Here is a 21,615-nt window from a genome sequence, read left to right on the forward strand (position 1 = left end):
CGGGCAGGGGGCTGGGGGTACCCTGACCCCCTCATCAGCCCCAGCCCCGATTCCCTGGATGGCTCCCCCATCCCGACCCCCCCCCGGACCGCTCCCCCAGCTCCATCCCATCCCGCCCCCTCCGGATGGTTCCCCCCATCCCGTCCCAGCTCCGCTCCGACCGGGTCCCGGGGCCGGGCGGGTCTCGGGAAGCGGGCTCGGGGGGGGGGGGGGTGGCGGTGCGGGACCGGTGCGGGGCTGTCCCCCCCCCCCGCCGGTGGCTCCTCCCGCGGCCGCTCGGCTCCTCCTCGCCCGACGAGCCCGGCGATATTTAACCTGGCCCGGGGCGGGGAGCGGCAGCGCCGAGCGAGGCACGGACCCGACCTGAGCCCCGCACCCGAACCCCCGCACTCCGCCCAGGTACGGCCGGGGGGCGGTGGGGACGCCCGGGGGACCCCGCACCGCCCCCCGGGGCTGCGGGCCGGGCCGGGGCTGGGCAATGGAGGGAGCGGGGGGCAGTGGGGGGGGGCTGAGCCGAGCCGAGCCGAGGCCGGCCCCGCACCCGGCCCCGCACCCAGCCCTGCACCCAGCCCCGCACCAAGCCCCGGTCCGTCTCTCTCCCGCAGCCCGGTCCCGGTCCCGGCCCCGCCATGCGAGCCCCGCCGCCGCTGGCGCTGGGTTGCATCAGCCTGGTGCTGTGTCTGCTGGAGCTGCCCCACGGCCGGGCCCTGCCCCACGGCCGCTCGCCCAAGCGCAGGTGAGCCGGGACCCCGCACCCACCCCCGCAACCCCCCGCCCGGCTCGGCTCTGTGTGTCCCCCCCCTCCGCCCGCCCCCCTGCCCGGAGCTGCTCTGTGTCCCCCCGCCTTGTGCGCCCCCTCCCTCCCTGGAGCTGCTCTGTGCCCCCCTTCTCGTGCTCACCCCCCCCCGCCCGGGACGGCTCTGTGCCCCCCCTGCCCATCTCCCCCTGCCCGCACCCCCTGAGCGGGCCGGCTCTGTGCCACCCCCCACCCGCACCCTCCACCTGCCCCTCTGCCCGGAGTGTCTCTGTGCCCCCCTCCCCCGCCTGCCCGGGACAGCTCTGTGCCCCCCCCCGCCTGCCCGGGACAGCTCTGTGCCCGCACCCTCTGCCTGCACCCCTGCCCGGCTCTGTGCCCCCCCTCTCCCTTGCCCACACCCCCTGCCCGGAGCGGCTCTGTGCCCCCCCGCCTGCCCCTCCCTGCCTGGGACAGTTCTGTGCCCCCCCCCCCGCCTGCACCCCCTGCCTGCACCCCTGCCTGGAGAGGCTCTGTGCCCCCGCTTTGCCTGCACCCCTGCCCACAGCAGCTCTGTGCCCCCCCAACCTGTTCCCCCCCCGCCCGGGACAGCTCTGTGCACCCCTGCCTGCCCCCCCCCCCCTGCCCGCAGCCCCCCAAGGGCAGCTCTGTCCCCCCCCCACCTGCCCCTGCACCCTCCCATGGGGCCCGACTGCCCCACGCCCCCCGGCCCAGCCCTGGGTGGGGGGCTCGGTGCCCCCGCTCCTGCCCCAGCCCCCCCATGTCCGTCTGTCCCGCAGCCGCCTGCCCTCGGTCCCTCGGGGTTTGGGCAGGGCAGCACGTCCGTCCATCCGTCTGTCTGTCTGTCAGCCCTGCTATCCGTGGCCTGCGGCAGGTTGTGGGCAGGGTCCCGGGGGGGCTGCAGGGTGGTGGGAGGGGCTGGAGGGGTCTCTTGGGCACCATCTCCCACCCGCACCCCAGCCCTGCGGCGCCCATGGGGACCGGGGGGGCACGAGGGGACGAGGTGGCGGGAGCGGGGTGAGGGGTCCCGGCTTTCCCCCACATCCCGGGGGGGAATGGTGCTGGGGGGGCAGGATGCACCCAGGGCTGTGGGGACACGGCGAGCCGGGCTTGGGGGGGGCACAGGGGACAGAGCGGTACCTGTGCACACGCGTGTTCACACGTGTGCACAGGGCGGGCAGGGTGTGCAAGGCTTGGACGAGGTTTCAGTTCACGCTGGGATGGAGAGGATGCGTGTGTGAGAGCCCAGGGGGTGCGTGTGCAAGGACCCAGGGGTGCGTGTGCCTGCACACGTGTGCAAGAGCTCAGGGTGCGTGTGTGGCTTACACACATGTGCAAGGCGAGGGGGGGGGGGCAGGGTCTCCTGCTGAAGGAGGCACCTGGGGCCGGGACTGATCCCGCTGTGGGCACCGTGTGTGCATGCGTGTGCATTCACAGGCCCTGTGCGTGTGTGCATGCGTGTGCATCCGCAGGCCCCGCGTGTGCATGTTGGTGCCTGAGGAGCGGGTCTGGGCCGTGCCTGCCCCATGGGAAGCCCGTCTCTGGCTCCGGAGGGATTCCCGGCGCCGCAGGCAGCTGTCGGCGCCGCTCCCGGGGGTGCGGGGCAGGGGGGGGCCCTGCCCTGAGTGTGATGGGATGGACTGGGGGGGGGGGGGGCAGGGCACCCCAACACCGGGCACGGGCTGAGCGCGTTGGCACGGGCACAGATCCATGGGTTGGGGCGTGGGGGTCCCTAAGGCATAGGGGTCCCGGGGGGGAGGCAAGGGGGGCAGCTGTGTGCCACATTCGGGGGTGTCCTCACGCCGGACCCCACCACACGGGGCCCGGGGGGGGGTGCTGGCAGCCGGGGAGCGTGGGTGCCAGCTCTGCGCCGGTGCAAAAGCCATGGGACACAGGGCGGGGGGAACACGGCAGAGGGGGCTGGGAGCCCTGTGGGAAGTGCTGGGGGGGGCTGCGGGTGCCACCAGTGCCAGCCCCGCGGTGGGTGGGTGCCCCGTGGTGAAGCCTCGGGACCAGGCGTGGGATCGCTGCCGCTCCGGCTCCCACGGGATCCCACGCGCCGCCAGATGCGCCCGGAGTTCGGCCAAGGTGGGCGCCCGCCGCGTCGGGGGCGAAGCCGGGGCAGAACCCCCTCCTCCCCGTGGGGAGCATCGTGGCCATCCCGTGGGCCACCGGAGCGGGGGCTGCTTGGGGCGGGGGGGCCGGCGGTGCCGGGGCTGGAAGAGAGCCGGCCGGGAAAGTCCCGTGTGCCGTGGCCCGGGTGACACCGGGACGGGAAAGCCGAGGCCACCGGTGTTTCCGGGCACCGGCCGCCTCCTGTAAACACCTCGCGGGAGGGGAAGGGGCAGCGGGCGCTCGCCGGCCCCCCCGGGGCTTCCCGGCTCTGCAGGGCCGCAGGAATTTGGCCTCTGTCCCCGCTCCCGTGGCTCGTGGCCAAGTGGCATCCGGCCTCCGACGTGGCCATGCCAGGACGAGCCCCTGGCACCCGGTGTCCCAGCGGGACGGAGGTGGGTGCGGAGCATGTGCGGGGCTGCGTGTGCACATGGGACACTCGCAGCGGGTCACGCCATGGGGGTGCACGCACGCCGGGCTGGGGGCGCCAGGGGAGCGTGTGTGTGTGTGTGCAGCCGGGTGTTGGGTGTACCTGGGTGTGTGCGGGGGCTCTAGAGTGTGTGTGTGCTGGGACATGCGTGTGCTGGCATGTACTGGTGATATGGAGCGTGTGTGTGCTGTGACACGTGTGTGCTGGCACGTAGAGGGGTTATACAGTGTGTGTGTGTGCTGGGACACGTGTGCTGGCATGTACTGGTGGTATGGAGAGTGTGTGTGTGCTGGGACACATGTGCACAGCGACTCCAGTGTGTGTGTGTGCTGGGACACACGTGTGCTGGCATGTAGAGGGGTTATTGAGTGTGTACGCGCTGGGACACGTGTACCTGCCTGTGTATAGAGGCTCTAGACTGTGTGTGTGTTTGCTGGGACATGTGTGTGCTGGCATGTAGAGGGGTTATGGAGTGTGTGCGGGCTGGGACATGTGTACCTGCCTGTGTATAGTGGCTCTAGAGTGTGTGTGTGCTGGGACATGTGTGTGCTGGCATGTAGAGGGATTATGGAGTGTGTGCGGGCTGGGACATGTGTACCTGCCTGTGTATAGTGGCTCTAGAGTGTGTGTGTGCTGGGACATGTGTGTGCTGGCATGTACTGGGGTTATAGAGCGTGTGTGTGTTCTGGGACACACGTGTGCTGGCATGTACAGGGGTTAAGGAGTGTGTATTTTCTGGGATACACGTGTTGGCATGTACTGGGGCTGTGGAGAGTGTGTGTTCTGGGACATGCATGTGCTGGCATGTAGAGGGGTTATGGAGTGTGTGTGCATGCTGGGACACGTGTGTGCTGGCGTGTGAGGCTAGTGATCACCGTGTGCGTGCGTGTCTGCTCGCACGCGGGGCCGTGGGTGTGCTCTGCGCGTAGGGGGGTACAGAGGGAGTGAGTACACACTGGGACACGCGTGTGCCCGTTACCGTGCGGGTAGGGGTGGGGGTGTGGGTGCGGGGGGGCTCTGGCTGGGGGGGTGCAGTGCGGGGTTCTCCCGCCAGCGCTGCCGTGTCCCCGTGACACCCCCGTGCTGCGGGTCCCTGTTTGTGCACCCTGGGTGGTCCCTGGGGACCCCGGGAGCTTGGGGACCCCGCACGGCCCCGGCGGTGACAGTGCTTGTGGGTCGGTATGGGGCTGGCAGGGGTCCCACGGGGCATGGGGTCCCCTCTGCGGGGGGTGCCCAGCGGGATGGGGGGGCACGGGGGTGTCCCAACCCCACTGGTGGCGGGGGGGGAAGGGGCTGGCTGTGGCGGGTGGCCCCCCCGCCGGTGCCGCCACGGCAGGACGCCGGAGCGGGGAGTACGTGTGCGGCTGCAGGGAGCAGCTCCTCTTCCCCGATGCTTCCTCCTCCTCCTCCTCCTCCTCCTCCTGGCCCGGGGCAGACTTGGCTGGGGGGGGGCAAGCAAGGCGGGGGGGGCTGCATCCCCCCTGGCCCACCATGGCACAGCCAGCCACCCCCCGTCCCCGGTGCCATGGCTCTGCCGTTGCCCCCCCACCCCGCTGACCCCGCTGCCGCTCTCTTGCAGGGAGCCCCCGGACCGGAGACCCTCCCCGGCCCCGCTCCTCGGGGAGTCCCCAGGACCGCAGCCCCCCGCCCCGCTGCAGCCGGCCGGCGGCCCCCCACGCCACGGACCCCTCGTCCCGCGGCGCGGCCTGAAGCTCGCCCCCCGGCACAGACTGCTCATCCCACAGTATGGCCCGAAGCTCGCCCCCCGGCACGGCCCCCTCGCCCCCCGGCGCGGCCCGAAGCTCGCCCCCCGGCACAGACCACTCGCCCCCCGGCACAGACTGCTCATCCCGCGGTACAGCCCGAAGCTCGCCCCCCGGCACAGACCCCTCGTCCCACGGCACGGACCCCGGCTCGCCCCCCGGCATGGCCACCGCCTGGCGGTGGGCCGTGGCCCGCGTGGCCGGCGGCACGCTGCGGGGCGGCTGGCGCAGGGGCAGCTGCTGCGGGTGGGCTGCGTGCTGGGCACCTGCCAAGTGCAGAACCTGAGCCACCGCCTCTGGCAACTGATGGGCCAGTCGGGCCGGCAGGACTCGTCCCCCATGAACCCCAACAGCCCCCACAGCTACGGGTGAGCGGGGAGGGGGGGCACCGCAGTGGACGGCCGTGCTCCCCCTCCCCCTCCGCTCCCCGCCCCGCGGGACCCCCACTAAAGCGCTTCCAGAGTCAGACGTGGCTGGGCTCCCTCTGCACCTTCCTGGGGGTGCCCGCTGCCCCCCCGGCAGAGCCGCGGCCCCACCGGGAACAGGGGAGCGTCCCCACGGAGGGGCTCCCCCCGCCCCGACTCGGCCGCCGGCCGGAGCCCCACGGAGCAGACAGGACCAGGGGAGGCGGTGGCCCGTGGTGGCCGGCGGTGGCCCTGGTGGCCCGTGGTGGCCGGGGCCGGTGACGGCGGGTCCAAGGGGCGTCGGGGGATCCTGCTGACGGCAGCAGCGCCGGCGCCTTGTGCAAGAGGCCGTGCTCCCCCCGCCCCGCGACGCAGCAGCTCAGCACCCTGCCACGGCACTCACGGCCGCAGGGGGGGGCCAGCCCCACGGCCCTACCCCACTGCACCCCCCCCATCCCCACCCCTCTGCACCCCCTCGCCCCAACCCCAGACCCCCTCCTGCACCCGCCCAGGGTGGCACGGCTACCTGGTGGGGGGGTCCTGCGAGGACTGGGTGGGGGAACCCCACTCCAGCACCTTCCCCATGGGGGTCCCAGGTCGGGTTTGGCACCTCGGGGGTCCCCATCCCTCCCCGTCCCCTTCCCCTGGCACCCGCCCCCCCCCCCCCCCCTCAGTCCCGTCCCCCAGCCCTGCGGTGACACAGGGACAGGGTGCTGGGGGGTGGCGAGCTGTCCCCGAGCATGGGGGGAGCAGAGGAATGGTGGGGGGGAGCCTGTGCCCCCCTCCTGCCCTGTCCCCTCCCCACTCCTGTCCCCTCCAGTCCCCCTGGGCAGGCTGGGGAGAGCCCCTGGCCCCCCTGGGGACAAGTTGTGCCCCCAGGGGCTCAGGGTGGGGGGAAGAGGGGGGGGCTGGGACCCTGTACCCCCACGCCGTGACACCCCGGGAATACCGGTGTCACCCCGGCCATGCTGTCACCCCCATGGCCTGGCGGGATGGGGATGTGCTGCCCCAGTCACCAGCCCGTGGGGGTCCCTGCCCCCCCCCCCCCCCCCCCCAATCCCGGGCTGCCCCTCGGCCCTGGGACGGGTGGGTGGGGGGCGGATCCAGTGGGGGGGGTGAGGGGGCGTGCAGGGAGCTCAGCTCCCTTGATCCTTCCTGCCCCCTCATCCCTCCCGGGAGCCCCCCCAGACCCCTGGGTGCAGCCCCCCGCCCAGAAAAAGCACCTTCGTCCCCCAGCCCCCGAGCACGCTTGTCCCCCCCTGGGAGCAACTTCATCAGCCCCCCCTCCCGGAGCACCCCCGTTCCCACAGCATCCCACCCCCCCTGCCAGCAGCACTGGGCAAGGGTGGGGGAAGCACCCAGGGGTGCTGCTCCCGACCCCTCTTCCCCTCCTTCCTGGGGGTCCCGGCTCCCGCTCGAACCCCCTGATGGGGACAGGATGGGGACGGGGGGGTCCCCACGGGAGGTCCGGGGCCGACCCCGGCATCGCCGCAGCCCCCCCTTTGGCAAAGGGGTGAGGGAGCCCACGGGGACCGGCGCGGTGCTGCCCTGGGACACGCGGGGACCCCCGGCCCTCCTCCCCCCTCCTCGCCCCTTGGGTGCCCCCCCAGCTGCTGGGTGGGGGTCGGCGCTGAGCCCCGCGGGTGCCCCCCGGAGCGAGTGAAACCCCGTTTTGTGCCAAATAAAGCGTGCAGGAGCGTGACCTCTGGTGCTGGGGGCGGGGGGCGACTTCCCACGGGAACAGGGCACGGGGGGGGGCCCGGGGCAGCCGGGGGGCACCGCGTCCCACGGCCACCGGTGACAGAAGGTGACCGGCACCGGCTGCTTCGTGCGGTGAGCGTGGGGGGGGGGGGGGGCAGCGCTGCGGGGACAGGCGTGCGGGGGGGACACAGCAGTGAGAGGAGGGACAGTCATACGGGGGGTACAGCAGCGAGTGCGGGGGGGTGTGGGGGGGTGGGCAGCAGCGCAGTGTGGGTGCCAGCAGCACCCCCCTGGCACCCACAGCCCTGGCAAAGGGCAGTAGGTCTGGGCAGGAGCCAAAGGGGAGGAAGAGGAGGAGGAGGGTGAGGAAGGGCGAGAGGAGGAGGAAGGTGAGGAAGGGCGAGAGGAGGAGGTGGGTGAGGAAGGGTGAGAGGAGGAGGTGGGTGAGGGTGAGGAAGGGCGAGAGGAGGAGGAGGAGGAAGGTGAAGAAGGGCGAGAGGAGGAGGAGGGTGAAGAAGGGCGAGAGGAGGAGGAGGGTGAAGAAGGGCGAGAGGAGGAGGAGGAAGGTGAAGAAGGGCGAGAGGAGGAGGAGGGTGAAGAAGAGTGAGAGGAGGAGAAGGGTGAGAGGACGAGGAGGGTGAGGAAAGGTGAGGGGAGGAGGAGGGTGAGGAAGGGAGGAGGAGGGTGAGGAAGAGAGGGAAGGGTGAGGGTGAGGAAGGGTGAGAGAAAGAGGAGGAAGGTGAGGAGGAGGAAAAGGAGGGTGAGGGTGAAGGGCGAGAGGAGGAGGAAGAAGAGGAGGAGGCTGAAGGGGAGACACGTGTCGGGGCTCCTGCGGGAGGGTGCGGGGACCGAGCCGGGGGTCTCACTCCAGTCACCACCGGCCCACCCGGACACGGGTCCTGCAGGAGCCCTGGTGGCCCCGTGGCCATCGGTGGCCGGACAGCGAGTGCCGTGCCAGGGTGGTGACCCACAACTGCTGCCCAAGACCCCTGTTCCCCCCCCTGCCCCCCTGCAGCCCCTCACCGTGCCATCGGGGCGCCATGTCCCCATGGGGGGGGTCTCGCCGTGTCCCCGTCCCGCAGGGTCGCCGGGGCTGGTGGTGTCCCTTTGCCCCCGCAACGAGTCCAGGGCCACCGGCAGCCGCTGGTGGGGCCACCCATGGCCGGGGCTCCCCAGCCCGGGGGTCAGGGTGGGGGGTCCCCAGGCCGGGGGGGGCTGCAGCGGGAGGTCCCCAGCCGGGGCCGGGCCCCCCACCGTCCCCTGGCCACCCGCGGGGAGCAGCGTCCCCCCGAGCCCGGGGCCGTGGGCTCAAAGATTAACCGGGGGCCAGTTAACTGGTGACCGATTGCCCCCACGCGGATAAAGCCGGGGGGTCACGGGGGCCGCCCCAGAGCCTGCGCCCACCCCCCCCCTCGCCACAGCATGAAGAGCCTCCAGGCGGTGAGTACAGGCAGGCCCGACCCCCCGTGCCCCACACCTCGGGGTCAGACCCACGCGCATCACCCCACACCTCGGGGTCAGACCCACGCGCATCACCCCACACCTTGGGGTCAGGCCCACAGGCATCGCCCCACACCTCGGGGGAGGACCCCCACACCTCAGGGTCGGCCCCCCCCCCAGGTCACCCCACACCTCGAGGGAGGACCTCCCATATGCATCACCCCGCACCTCGGGGCTGGACCCACACACACCACCCCAAACCTCGGGGGTAGACCCCCCCCCCCACCGCCCCACACCTCGGGGTCAGACCCCCACACACTGCCCCACACCTCGGGGTCAGCCCCCACATTCATCTCCCCACACGTGGGGGTGCAGGTTCCCCCCAGGTACACACCCCTGGGGCCGTGGGGCACAGCCCCACAGCGCCTCCCTGTGGGCAGGGTGGGGGCTGGTGCAGCAAAGCGCTGGGGCTGGTGCCTTTTGGGGGGGGTGGGGGGGTTGGAGATCCCCCCAATGCCCTCCCTGCAGTGGGGGTGCCAGCCCCACAGGGACACCACCTGAAGGGGGTCCCCAGCCCCACAGGAGTGGGGGAACTCACTCCCCGGCAGAGGATATGCTGGGGGCGGGGGGGGGAACATGTCCCCCATCCCCCCAAGGTGTTCTCTGTCACCCCACTGACCGAGCCCACCCTTCCCCCCCCCCCCCGCAGGACGCCACCCCCCCCGAGGGGCCCGAGTCTGGCAAGGCCAAGTCCGAGTACCGCAACTACAGGGTGAGGTCACGCTGGAACAGACAGACGGGGCAGGGGGGTTCTGGGGGTCCCGTGGGACAGTCCCTGCCCGGAGGGACGCTATGGGGGGGGGGTGTCTCCCACCCCCTTAGTGCCCCCCCCCCCATCTTGCCCCCACTGCAGGAGGGGAAGCTGCTGGACCGCGTCTACACCACCTACCTGCAGATGCACACCCACCAGACCGTGGACTTCGTCCGCAAGAAGGTGCGAGCCCCCCACCCTCCCTCCCCATACCCCCCACCACGCTTGGGGGTCCCCGGGGGGGGGGGGGAGTCCCTCCAGCGCCCGCTGTCTCCCCAGAGCGCCCAGTACGGGAGCTGCTCCCTGCGGAAGATGGGGGCCATGGAGGCGCTGGAGCTGCTGGACCAGCTGGTGGACGAGTCAGACCCCGACGTGGACTTCCCCAACTCCTTTCACGCCTACCAGACGGCCGAAGGCATCCGCAGGGCGCACCCCGACAAAGGTGGGGCTGGTGACACCCCCCCCCGACCCCCCGGCGACGCGGAACCCCCCGTGGGGCCACGTCCCGCAGGGAGTGACGGCCCCGCTCGCCCCCAGACTGGTTCCACCTCGTGGGGCTGCTGCATGACCTGGGGAAGGTGCTGGCGCTGTTCGGGGAGCCCCAGGTGAGCGTCTGCAGCGCCCCACACCCTGGGGGTCGGACCCACAGGCATCACCCCACCTCAGGGTCAGACCCATATGCATTGCCCTACACCTCGGGGTCGGATGTCCACACCTCGGGGTCAGACCCCCACATGCATTGCCCCACACCTCAGGGTTGGACGCCCACATCTCGGCATCGGACCCATCTGCAGCGCCCCACACCTTGGGGGTGGACCCACGGGCATCACCCCACACCTTGGGGTCGTACTCATCTGCAGCGCCCCACACCTCGGGGGTGGACCCATGGGCATCACCCCACACCTTGGGGTCAGACCCCCACACACTGCCCCATACGTCGGCGTCGGAACCATCTGCATCACCCCACACCTTGGGGTTAGACCCCCACACATTGCCCCACACCTCGGGGTCAGGCCATGGGTTGAGGACCCCCCCGGGGGACACCTGTCGCCCCCCCCTGCAGTGGGCCGTGGTGGGAGACACCTTCCCGGTGGGCTGCAAGGTGCAGAAGTCCGTGGTCTTCGGGGACACCACCTTCCACGACAACCCTGACACCAAAGACCCCCTGTACAGGTGAGGCTGGGCCTCTAGGCAGGGTGCCGTGGGGTGCTGTGGGGCACTATGGGGTGCAGGGAGGGGTCCAGCCCTGAGCCCCCCAACCTGGCTCCCTCCCCAGCACCGAGTACGGGATGTACCAGCCCCACTGCGGCCTGGAGAATGTCCTCATGTCCTGGGGACACGACGGTAAGGAGCGGGGCGGGGGGAGCCGGGGTCCCCTCCTCGGGGCAGGGCCCTTTTGTGTGGGGTGGGGGCTCTCGGGGTGCTCTCCCCACACGGGGGTCCAGCCCCGGCCCTGCACCCCCCCTCTCTCCCCAGAGTACATGTACAGAGTCATGAAGTTCAACCGCTTCGCCCTGCCCAAGGAGGTGAGGGCTTGGGGAGGGGGACCTGTGGGGCAGAGCCCCGAGTGCCGTGGGGCAGGGGAGGGTGGGCTGGCACATCCCTGTGTCATTCCCCCCCCCCCCCAAGGCCTTCTACATGGTGCGGTTCCACTCCTTCTACCCCTGGCACGCGCACGGGGACTACCTGCACCTCTGCTCCGAGGAGGACCTCCGCATGCTGCCCTGGGTCCGAGAGCTCAAGTGGGTGGCCTGGGGGGACCAGGGCGGGGGGGGGGGGGGGGGGGGGGCTCAGAACCACCTCCCCCAGCACTGATTCCCCCGGCTCCCGCAGCAAGTTCGACCTCTACACCAAGCAGGAGGAGCTGCCCGACGTGCAGCAGCTCCGGGGCTACTACCAGTCCCTCATCGACAAGTACTGCCCCGGGGAGCTCTGCTGGTGAGAGGGACCCCCCCACTGCGGCGGGGACCCCCCCACCGGCACTGCTGCACCGCATGGGGACACCAGCACCAGGACCCCTGCACCACACTGGGACACCAGCACTGCACTGCGACCCGACCCCCCCACTGGACCACAACCACGGCACCTGGACCTCCACTGCACCGGGGGCCCCCCCACCCCACGGCACAGCGACTCAATAAACCTGCTTCTCCATAGCCCCAGTGCCGGTCACAGCCCCCAGCCCTGCTGGGGGGGGGTGGGGTGGTGTCTCACAGTGGGGAGGGGCAGGGGATCTGTCTCTGTCCCCCCTCCCCAGGGGGGCAGGACCCCTCCTCCGGCCCCAGGGAGAGCCATGGGGCTGGAATGTCAAAGGCTTTATTTAGAAAATTATAGGAAACCTCTGTGCTCCCCCCCCCCCCCAAGGAAGCACGTTACAGCCAGAGCACCCCCACAGGGGGGCAGGGGGCTCGGGGGGGGAACACACAGCACCCCAAACTGCCCCAAGCATGGGGGTGGGGGCAGCTGGGGGGGGTGGGAAGGGTAACCGTGAGGGCTGGCGCTGCCTTAAAGCTGCTCCTGCCAGCACAGAGCATCCCCCCCCCCCCAAACAGAGCACCCCCCCAGCGCACAGCACCCCCCCAAGCACAAAGCATCGCCCCCCCGGCCTGGCCAGGCCCCAGGAGGGGGTGAGGGGTGGTGGTGACACCGGCAAGCGATGACCGCGCTGTGTGCGAAGGCGCTGGGAGCGTGACAGCAGTGGGGGGGGACCACCCTGCCACCCCCCAGCCGGGGATGCGACAGGGGGGGCCGCGCCATCAGTCCGTGGGTGGAAGACGGGGCCCGGGCCAGTGTCTCCAGGCATCACTTCTTCTTCTTGGTGCCACCATGGCCATCAGCCGCCCCCCGGTGCCGGCCCTCGCCCTTCTCCTCCCCGTCTTTGGCCTCCTTCCTCCGCACTTGCCCGTTCTTCTCACCGCCCCCCCGGTCCGTAGGCTCCCCCCTCCTGGGGCCTTTGTGGCGGGCGGGGGGCGTGCCCCCCCGGGGCCGGCGGCCCAGGGCCCGCAGGAGGCAGACGGTGGCCACCACGAGGTAGAGGGACCAGAGGACGGTGGGGCCGGAGAAGGGACGGACAAGCTGGCGCAGGGACCGCAGCAACCAGGGCAGGAGGGCGTCCGCCGGGCGCAGGGGGGAGGGCTTGTCCTGGGGGTAAGGAGGAGGGTCAGGGGGTCCCTCAGCCCGAGCACGGTTTGGCCACAGCATGAGGGAGGGGGGGTCAAGGGGCTCCCTCTGCCTGAGCACAGTGTGGCTGTGACATGAGGGAGGGGGTCAGGGGGTCTCTTGGCCCGAGCACAGGGTGGCCACAGCACGAGGGAGGGGGTCATGGGGTCCCCAGCCCCAGCACAGTGTGGCCACGGCACAAGGGAGAGGGTCAAGGGGTCCCTTGGTCAGGAGCGTGGTGTGGTGGTGGCCGTGGCACAAGGGGTCCCTCGGCCCAGACACGGCATGGCCGTGACATGAGGGAGGGGAGGTCTGGGGGTCCCTCAGCCCAAGCACAAGGGTGGCCACGGCATGAGGAGGGGGGTCAGGGGGTCTTCGCCCCGAGCACAGCATGGCCATGGCACATGGGAGAGGATCAGGGGGTCCCCCTGGCCCAAGCACAGGGTGGTCACAGCACAAGGAGGGGGGTCTGAGGGTCCCTCGGTTGGGATCGTGGCCGTGGCACAAGGGAGGAGGGATCAGGGGGGCTCTTGGCCTGAGCACAGCGTGCCCATGGCACAGAGGGGTGTAAAGGAGTCCCTCAGGTGGGAAAGTGGTGGTGGCCATGGGACAAGGAGGGAGGGTGGGGGGTCCCTTGGCCATGGCATAAGGGAGAGGGTCAAGGGGTCCCTTGGCCTGAGCACGGTGTGGCCACGGCACGAGGGAGGGGTTCCGGGGGTCCCTTGGCCGGGAGTGTGGTGTGGTCACGGCAAAAGTGGCATCTGGGGGGGGGGGCTCCTCACGGCGTGGCCGTGGCACAAGGTGGGTCTGGGGGGTTCCTTGTGGCATGATCATGGCACGAGGGGGATCTGGGGGAGGTTCCTCATGGCTGTGGCACAAGGGGGACCTGGGGGGGGTTCCTCGCGGCGTGGCCGTGGCGCGGGGCCCTACCTTCATGCCGTGCTGGCTGAGCAGAGTCTCCAGCGTGGGGTCTCCCAAGGAGACGGTGGGGAAGAACTCCTGGAAGTGCTGCCGCCGCCACCACAGCGCTGAGCCCTGGCTGCGGGATGACAGAGCTCAGGGCACGGGCAGGCCCCCTTGTCCCCCCCCACGGCTCGGGCAGGAGCAGGAAGGCTCCTGTGTCCCCCCCCAGTGAGCCAGCCTCCCCAAAGCAAGTTAACGAGCCAATTAGCCAAACAAGAAGCAGCTCCCAAATACACAGAATACCACCCCCCCCTGCCGAGCTGCCAGAGCAGTGTCACACCCCTTTGGGGAGAAGAGTGGCCGTGGGGGGGTCCCAGCCCCACTCACCTGGCCTCGGCGCTGCTGGTGAACCAGTACTTGTAGAGCCGGGCGCGGATGTAGACGGGGGGGCGGGCGCTGAAGGGGTACCGGGACTCATCGACCTGCACCAGGCGGACCACTGCCAGAGAAACACCACGTTAGCCCCCCCGCCCTCACTGTGGGGGACACCCCAAAGTGCTGTGGGGCTGAAGCCCAGCGGCACCGAATCCCCAGGGAAGGGCCTGGAGCGCAGACCCACTGGAGGGGGGGCAGCAATGGTCCCCATCGGGGTGGGTACAGCTCTGCCTGGAGCCCCCAGCACGACCCCCAGCCCCACGGCCCCCCAGCCCCACTCACCGTCCTCCTTGCCCTGCAGCAGGCGGTAGACGAAGCTGGTGAACCAGGGGCTGCTGGTGTGATGGTCCAGCGCCGCGAACCACATCTGCCAGTCCAGGCGGGGCTGGTGGGGGGCGACCACGGGGGGGGCCACGCTGACGTTGCCGGGCTTGTACATGAACTCGATCTCCTGCGGGGTAGGGAGCAGAGTGGGCTGGGGGGGCCTCCAGCAGTTGGGGTGGGATCTGGGTCTCCCCCAGCCCTGCCGTCACGGGGCAGAGCTCCTCCCAACTCGCCCCCATTGCCCCCCTGGGGTTATGGGCTCCTTCCAGAGGGACAAAGCCCATGGGGGGACAAGATGGGTGCCCCAGTAGGGACCACGTCAGGGGGACAGGGACATTTGGCTCTAGTGGAGTCCGTTCCTCAGCCGTGGTTCAGCCCTTCCCTGCAGCCCCCCCGGCACCTAAATCGATTGTTGAACTCAATTCACCGAGAGGGGCCACGGGGTCACCCCAAGCTCCATGGTCATGGACGCTCCAGACTGGGGGGAGAGGGGCTGAAAAAGGTGGAAAAGGGCCTGGGGCTGCTGGTCAACAGAAGATGAACATAAGCCAGCAGTGTGCCCAGGTAGCTAAGAACCCAACAGCACCCTGGCCTGTGTCAGGACCAGTGTGGTCAGCAGGACTGGGCCACTGATCGGCCCCCTGGACTGGGCACTGGTGAGGCCCCACCTCGAGGGTTGGGTCCAGTTTTGGGACCCTCATGACAGGAAAGACCTTGAGGGACTGGAGCATGTCCAGAGAAAGGCAACGGAGCTGGTGAGGGTCTGGAGACCAAGTCTTGTGAGGAGCGGCTGAGGGAGCTGGGGGTGTTCAGCCTGGAGAAAAGGAGGCTGAGGGGAGACCTTCTCGCTCTCTACAACTCCCTGAAAGGAGGGGGTACCCAGGGGGGGTCAGTCTCTTCTCCCAAGGAACAGGCCATGGGACAAGAGGAAATGGCCACAAGTTGCACCAAGGGAGGTTTAGGATGGAGTTTGGGAACAATTTCTTCATGGAAAGGGTTGTGAAGCCTTGGCAGAGGCTGCCCAGGGCAGTGGTGGAGTCGCCATCCCTGGAGGGATTCCAAAGCCGGGCAGACGTGGTGCTGAGGGACACGGGTCAGTGGTGGGTTTGGCAGTGCTGGGTTGATGGTTGGACTTGATATCAAGTGTCTTTTCCAACCGCAACGATTCTGTGGTTGTGCAAAAGGGGGAAGCTCACCGTCCAGCTCTGCTTGTCGTAGCTGCCCTCCAGCACCACCTCCGGCCGCCCCCCGACGCCCGTCATCCTGCGGAAGAGCCCGTAGGAGTTCACCACCTGGTAGCGCTCGACAGCCTTGAACATCTGCCGGATGCCGGGCCACAGCTTGTCATTGGACTCGTGGTCGATGTAGGTGAAGGGCACCTGGGGAGTGGCAGAGAGTGGCTCCATCACTGTGGGGCAGAGCGGCTCGGGGGGGGCCAGGAGGAGCCTCCCGCTCCCTCTACCCCAAGACACGGGTGTCCTCCGCTGTCCCCTCCCTGCCCAGCCGCTCACCAGGCTGACAGCGAACATCCCCACGGTCGCCGTGGTGAAGACGGCCCACTGCAGTGTGGCCCAGAGCTTCCACAAGCAGCCGCGGACACAGAGACACCTGCAAACGGGGCAAAAATGGATCAGAGCCGCACAGCCCCACAGGGCTGGGGCTGCAGTGGCGAGTTGTGGGGTCCAGAGCCCCCCCACGCTGTGCCCAAAGCCATGGAGAGCTCAGCCCCACTCCCGCATCCCTCCTAAGTCACCCAGCACCCCCCACCCCACGCTGACTCCAAGTGCCCCACTCCAGCTCCCCCATGTCCCTCCACACATGAATTTCACCCTCAGGGATGGCACCGGCCACCCCGTTCCTGCTCAGCCCCCCACAGCAGAGCCTCGAGGCCCGGGGGGGGGCCCAGTGCCCTCCGACACCCACCTGTACAAGGCGAGGAGGATCTCCCAGGCGAGCGAGAGGAAGGCCAGCCCCACCAGCGGCAGGGTCACCGCCTGCAACCACATCTGGAACTCATGATAGGTGAAGGCTGGGGAGAAGGAAAACCCTCAGGGGTCAGCGAGGAGCCTCTTGAGCCATAGGGGGTGCAGGGGACCAGGCTGGGCCATGGGGACAACGGGCCGGTAGCCCCTGCGGGCCTGGCTGTGACGTACCCACTTTGGAGTCCAGCAGCCTCTTCTCCCAGTTGATCTCCAGGCCGAAGGACTGGGCGCTCCAGTAGAGCAGGAGGGCGTACACGCTGAGCTCCATCAGGGTGGAGAGGAAGGACCGCAGGCTGGGGGGCCAGGCTGCCACAGAGCAGGGCTACTGAATGCCAGGGGCTTGGCGAGACTGACCCCCCGGCGGCACTGAGTGGGGGACAAAGGGTGGCCCAAGAGCCCGGGCATAGAGTGGGCAGCGCTGGGCACATCACCACAGCAGGAGCCAACATGCTGCTTCATGGCAGCCCCGGATCAAGCACCCCACAAGCACAGACCCCCCCATCCTGAGAGGCAGCAGCTCCCACAGCACCAAGCCAGGGGGCAGCCAGAATGATGCCTCTCACTGTCACACCCAGACAGGGATGGTCAGTGACAGCGGCCTGTCCCCTTCCCACCCTGGGCACGGCAGAAAGGGGACCCCACCTCCCCAAAGAGGGCGCTCAGGGACTCACTGCTGGCGTGTCTCCTCTTGCTGCGCCCCAGCCAGCGCCCCACGTGCTCCTCGTCCAGCAGGGAGAAGGCCAGGACAATGGTCAGCATGTTGAAGAAGTTGTAGTTACCCGTGAGGATGATGAGGACCTGCAGCAGGACCTGGGGAGGAGTGAAAGGCTGGGATGTCATAGTGCTGGGGCGCAGAGGACATCAAGCACCCCACCAGCAGCAGTGGGGCCACCCCAGCACCCAGAGTCCTGCCTGCAAGGGCCTGCAGAGCGAGGAGCCTGTCCTGCCTGTGGGCTGAGCCGGGTCCCTGCCCCCGGGGAGCCCCTCGGCACCCGGAGCAGCAGTGGGGGGCCTGGCTCTGCCCACCCACCTGGCTGTAGAAGGCGAAGAGCCGGAGGCGGCGGATGGGCGCAAAGAAGAGGAGCGGGACGGCGATCTCGATGACGTAGGTAGCCACCACGCTAAACTTCTGGAACCAGACGGGCAGCTGGTGGGCGAACCAGGCGACCGGTGTGGGGATGCACTGGGTCTCGTAGTGATAGGTGAGAGCTGGGGGGGGACAGGAGGTGTCAGAGGTGCAGAAAGGGGTGCGGGGACATGGCTCGGAACAGGCAGAGCTGACACAGAGCTGTGCCCAACACAGGAGAGGAGCTGGCAGCAGTCACCCACAGCCCCACAGCTGCCTACGAGGCATGGGAGGCATAGCCTGAGGGCATTCCTCGCCCCTCCCCTGCTTAGCAGGGGTGCCCCAAAGCCTGTGACACCCCCCAGCCCGTGCCACCCCTCACCTGTGAGCCCCCACCAGGTGGGACAGCGGCTGGTCAGCTTCACCACACCGGAGGCGAACATCAGCCGGAAGAGGAGCCAGCGCACCAGCCAGAAGGTGACACTGTCGTGGGGACGCCAGGCCGTGGACCGCCACTTCAGCAGGTGCAGGGGGGCCACCAGCACCGCCAGGAACCCCGCTTCCAGCAGGAGGCTGTCCCTGTGGGAACACAGGGTGTGTGGGAACCGCTGCAGACCCCGTGGGGCAGCTCTGCACCGAGAGGCCGGGGTGCTAAGGGGCAGGCTGGCCTGACACCCCTTCCCAAAGGTGGCAAGCCAGGTCACCACTGCCTGCAGGGGACACAGCCCTGCATGCCACGGGGCTTGGGCAAGGCTTGGCCCAGCTGCAGCGGTGGCAGGATGGCTCCACCAGCACGGACACCCCATGGCAGCCCCCCGGGTCAGCGCAATGGAAGGGCCGAGGTGGGGCTGACTTACCACTGGAAGTAGAGGAAGATCTGTCCCACCTATGGAGAGAGGGAGCAGGCAGTGAGTGGGGCACAGTTTGGCCCCTGGCCCCTTCCCCACGACCACCCCACGGAGAGGGGGCAGAATGGCCAAGAGGCGACCCCAGCTCCCTCCTGGCTCCCCCTGATCCCAGCCCAGGCTGGGAATGGAGGAACGGGGAGCAGCCCTGCCCAGAAGGGCTTAGGGGGATTGGGGATAGGGGGAAAAGCTGGCCATGGGCTGGCAACATGCACTGGCAGCCCAGGAAGGCCCCCACCCCCTGGGCTGCATCCCCAGCAGCGTGGCCAGCAGGGTGAGGGAGGGGATTGTGCCCCTCCGCTCCACTCTGGGGAGACCCCCCTGCAGTGCTGCTCTGGGGGGGGGGGGGGGGCTGGCAGCCTTGCAGCCACACTGGGAGACAGAGTCACCACAGGCAGGAATCACCCAGGGCTTCCCAGCCCTGAGCAGCCATGGGTGCTGCTTCCTCTCCCTGCCGAGGCAGCCAGTCACTCCCGAGCCCCGGCTCCCACCCTGCCTCTCCCTGGGCTCAAAATATGGCCCACGCAGCTCGGCAGGGCTCAGCAGGGCTCCCCGTGTGAGGGGGGCGGCTCACATCATCTCCTCATGCGGCACAGCCATGAGCAATTCATAGGGGACGGGGTAACAGCGCTGCAGGGCAGTCCCCCAGCATGAGAGAAACCCCGCTCCTGGGGGTTTTCCCGGCCTCCCAGCCCCGTCCCCTGTAGCCACCGGTGCCAGGAAGAGCCTGAGCCCTGGCATGAGGGAGTGGCACTGGGCTTTCTTCGGGCAGGGCAGGAGAGCTCCCCCCTGGGGTGACAGCCGCCCAGCCTCGGAGGGATTTTCAAGTACATGTTGGTTTTTTACTCTCTAATTCCCCTGGTTTCAGAGGGAAGAGAAATCTTCCTCCCCCACCGCCTGTGCTAGCGGACTCTGACTCACCCGAGCTCCTCCGCAGGAAGCCAAAGCCCCGGCACCGAGCACAAACGGCTCAGGAGGGCGGATTCATGGCTGGGGGGCGCAGAGCTCTCACGGGATGTGGGGAAAGGGCCCTGGTGAGGCCTTGGTGAGGTCGTGGGTGGGCAGGGGATGGAGCTGCTCCCACAGCAGTGTCGGAATTGGCTTTGCAAGTAAATCTGGGGGGGTTATCCCAGGGAAGGCACAAGGATGGGGCTGCACCCCCCCAACACAAGTCAAGGAGCTGTCAGCACCTTCCCCTGCTCCATAAAAAGGGAAGCTAAGTATACCAGCAGCTCATAGAATGACGCTAAAGCAAAAACATCACCCCCCCGCCCTCCTAGAACCCTGCTCCAACCCCTCCAGGGCACCACAAGCCTCCCCTCTCCCAAGCCCCACCGATCTCCTACCTGGTAAAGCGAGAGGTAGAGCACCCTGAGCAGGGCGAAGAGCAGGCTGTCCTGCAGGGGCTCGAACAGCAGGGCACTGAAGGAGGCGAGGATGCCAAGGAGGCAGAGCAGCTCCATCCCCAGCTCCGTATCCAAACCCACCTGGGGACCGAGCCACAGCAAGGTGGGAAAATCCCGGAGCTGCTCCCACAGCCCCTTCCCGCTGGGGCGTAGCACTTTGCGAGCTGGTAAGATGCCATCTCTCCCGTACAGCCCTGGAAAGGGGTCAGTGACAATGGTGATAATGCCTCTCCAGCCCCTTAAGCGTGGGGCAAGGAAAATGGGAGCCCCCCCGGCCAACACCTTGGCGAGTGGGGGGCTCCAGCTAGTTCTCTCTGCACGCTGGCATCCCAGTTTCCTCATGAAACTGGGAACGGAGCAGCAGTGGGAAGAGCCCAGCTGCTGCCAGCCCCAGCCTGGCTACGTGGAAAGGAGACGAAGGCCCTGCCCGCTGCAGGGAGGGGAGATCTGCGCGGGCACAGCTCTGCTGCGCTGCTCCGGGGAGGCGGGCGTAAGGGTCTGGGGAGGCCCCCCGGGGTGGGGCGCACGGAGGGAAACGACCCTCTCTCCATAGAAGGAGGCTAGCCTAGGCAGCTCCCCGGTGCTCAGGGCAGGGCACGGCTCAGCCCCTCGCTGCCCCCCGGGGAGGAAAACGGGATGCTGGAAGGAGAACCGCTACCGGGAGTCGCTGCCAAGCCCGGCAACGGGATGTGGAGCCCCAGGGAGTGCCCGAGACAGCCGCAGGGACAACAGGCAGGCTCAGCCCCGCGCCTCCAGGGGAAAAGGGGCTCCACATCCCCCCGCCCCACACGCAGAAGGGGGTGACCGGGCACCAGGCGAGAGGGGTTCCGGGACGAGCAGCCCAGGCTCCGCTGCCGCCGGCGGGACCGACCCGGCTTGCCCCGGTGAGGCCTATGGGGCCTGCAGCGCTGAGGCCTAACGGCCCCCCGCCGCGGCCTACACGCCCCCCCGGCCCCCCGCTGGCCCTGCCGGCCCCCCACAGCCCGGGGACCCCCCGAACCCCTCCCGCCGCCACTACCGCCGTACCGGGGATCTGGACGTAGAGCGAGGCGAAGGCGGCGAGGTAAGCGGCAGCCAGCCCGGTCAGGAAGAGCGAGCGCGGCCGCCGCGGCGGCTCCCCCATGGCGGCGGCGGCGGTACCCCCGAGCCCCGCGCGCGCTGCGTCGGCACGCATGGGCGGTGGCAGGCACAGACGTCAGCACGCACGCACGCGCGTCGCGTCGGGCGGGAAGACCGAAATGGCGACGATGAAGCGGGGCCTGAGGTGGGGCCGGGGAGAGGGGGCGGAATCTGGGCCCTGGGGGACCGCCGTGGTGTCTGGGGGGACCCGATGGGGGGACCCGGGGTCTCGGCCGGCCCTGAGCGGGGCTGCAGGGAGGGCCGGGCCGGGCCGAGCCGAGCCTCCCGACTGCCAGCGGTACCTGGGGCGGATAGAGGGACCGGGGCGGCTGGCGTTAGGCCGGGCTGTCCCCGTGGGTCCGTGTCCCCTCCCGGTGGGTCTATGTTCAGTTCAACCGCGGCTGCCTCGGGAGGCGAAGGCCGGTGCTCGCGGTGTGGTTCTGGGTTCTCAGGGCGGTGCTGTTCTGTGGGGCTGAGGGGGGAACTCACTGCGCTGCGACTGCCAGAAAGGAGGCTGGAGAGAGCGGGGGGTCGGTCTCTTCTGTCAAGTAACAAGTGACAGGATGAGGGAATGGATAGGAGAGGGCTCTGCTGTGGGGACAGGCTGAGAGAGTTGGGGGGGTTCAGCCTGGAGAAGAGAAGGCTCCCGGGAGACCTTGGAGCCCCTTCCAGTCCCTCAAGGGGGCAGCTCCAGGAAAGCTGGGGAGGGACTCTGGATCAGGGAGGGGAGCCCTAGGAGGAGGGGGAAGGGTTTGACACTGAAAGAGGGGAGATGGAGCTGAGATGTGGGGAAGAAGTTCTTTGCTGTGAGGGTGGTGAGAGCCTGGCCCAGGTTGCCCAGAGAAGCTGTGGCTGCCCCGTCCCTGGAGGGGTTCAAGGCCAGGTTGGAGGGGGCTTGGAG

General features: G+C 69.5%; 2 protein-coding genes across 2 annotated transcripts; one reads left to right on the forward strand and one right to left on the reverse strand.

The window, feature by feature from the left end:
* Positions 1 to 9,217: 9,217 nt before the first annotated feature.
* On the forward strand, positions 9,218 to 11,357 carry MIOX (myo-inositol oxygenase). The gene is made up of 9 exons (XM_074167788.1): positions 9,218 to 9,376; positions 9,518 to 9,598; positions 9,695 to 9,857; positions 9,953 to 10,020; positions 10,479 to 10,588; positions 10,692 to 10,759; positions 10,892 to 10,941; positions 11,045 to 11,157; positions 11,249 to 11,357. The coding sequence occupies exons 1-9, from the start codon at positions 9,218 to 9,220 to the stop codon at positions 11,355 to 11,357; spliced, it is 921 nt and encodes a 306-aa protein (XP_074023889.1).
* An 860-nt stretch (positions 11,358 to 12,217) lies between these two features.
* LMF2 (lipase maturation factor 2) lies at positions 12,218 to 20,718 on the reverse strand. Its single transcript, XM_074167980.1, has 14 exons — positions 20,622 to 20,718; positions 19,536 to 19,789; positions 18,142 to 18,170; positions 17,667 to 17,863; positions 17,249 to 17,427; positions 16,890 to 17,028; positions 16,390 to 16,524; positions 16,160 to 16,265; positions 15,748 to 15,844; positions 15,433 to 15,615; positions 14,195 to 14,363; positions 13,865 to 13,976; positions 13,505 to 13,613; positions 12,218 to 12,556 (listed from the first exon to the last, which is right to left on the reverse strand). Exons 1-14 carry the CDS (start codon positions 20,716 to 20,718, stop codon positions 12,218 to 12,220), a joined length of 2,145 nt encoding a protein of 714 aa, XP_074024081.1.
* Positions 20,719 to 21,615: the final 897 nt, after the last annotated feature.

The sequence above is a fragment of the Numenius arquata genome, chromosome 2 (assembly GCF_964106895.1).
Source record: "Numenius arquata chromosome 2, bNumArq3.hap1.1, whole genome shotgun sequence".
Classification (NCBI taxonomy): domain Eukaryota; kingdom Metazoa; phylum Chordata; class Aves; order Charadriiformes; family Scolopacidae; genus Numenius; species Numenius arquata.

Bases quoted from the DNA above. Each gene is read 5' to 3' on its own strand.
- MIOX (XM_074167788.1), top strand. From the start codon at position 9,218: ATGCTGGGGGCGGGGGGGGGAACATGTCCCCCATCCCCCCAAGGTGTT. The intron at 10,021-10,478 runs GTGAGCGTCTGC...CCCCCCCTGCAG, and splicing joins CGCTGTTCGGGGAGCCCCAG to TGGGCCGTGGTGGGAGACAC. The intron at 11,158-11,248 runs GTGGGTGGCCTG...CGGCTCCCGCAG, and splicing joins CCCTGGGTCCGAGAGCTCAA to CAAGTTCGACCTCTACACCA.
- LMF2 (XM_074167980.1), bottom strand. From the start codon at position 20,718: ATGGGGGAGCCGCCGCGGCGGCCGCGCTCGCTCTTCCTGACCGGGCTG. The intron at 18,171-19,535 runs GTAGGAGATCGG...CTCTCTCCATAG, and splicing joins TCTACCTCTCGCTTTACCAG to GTGGGACAGATCTTCCTCTA. The intron at 14,364-15,432 runs GTGAGCTTCCCC...CCTACCCCGCAG, and splicing joins ACGACAAGCAGAGCTGGACG to GAGATCGAGTTCATGTACAA.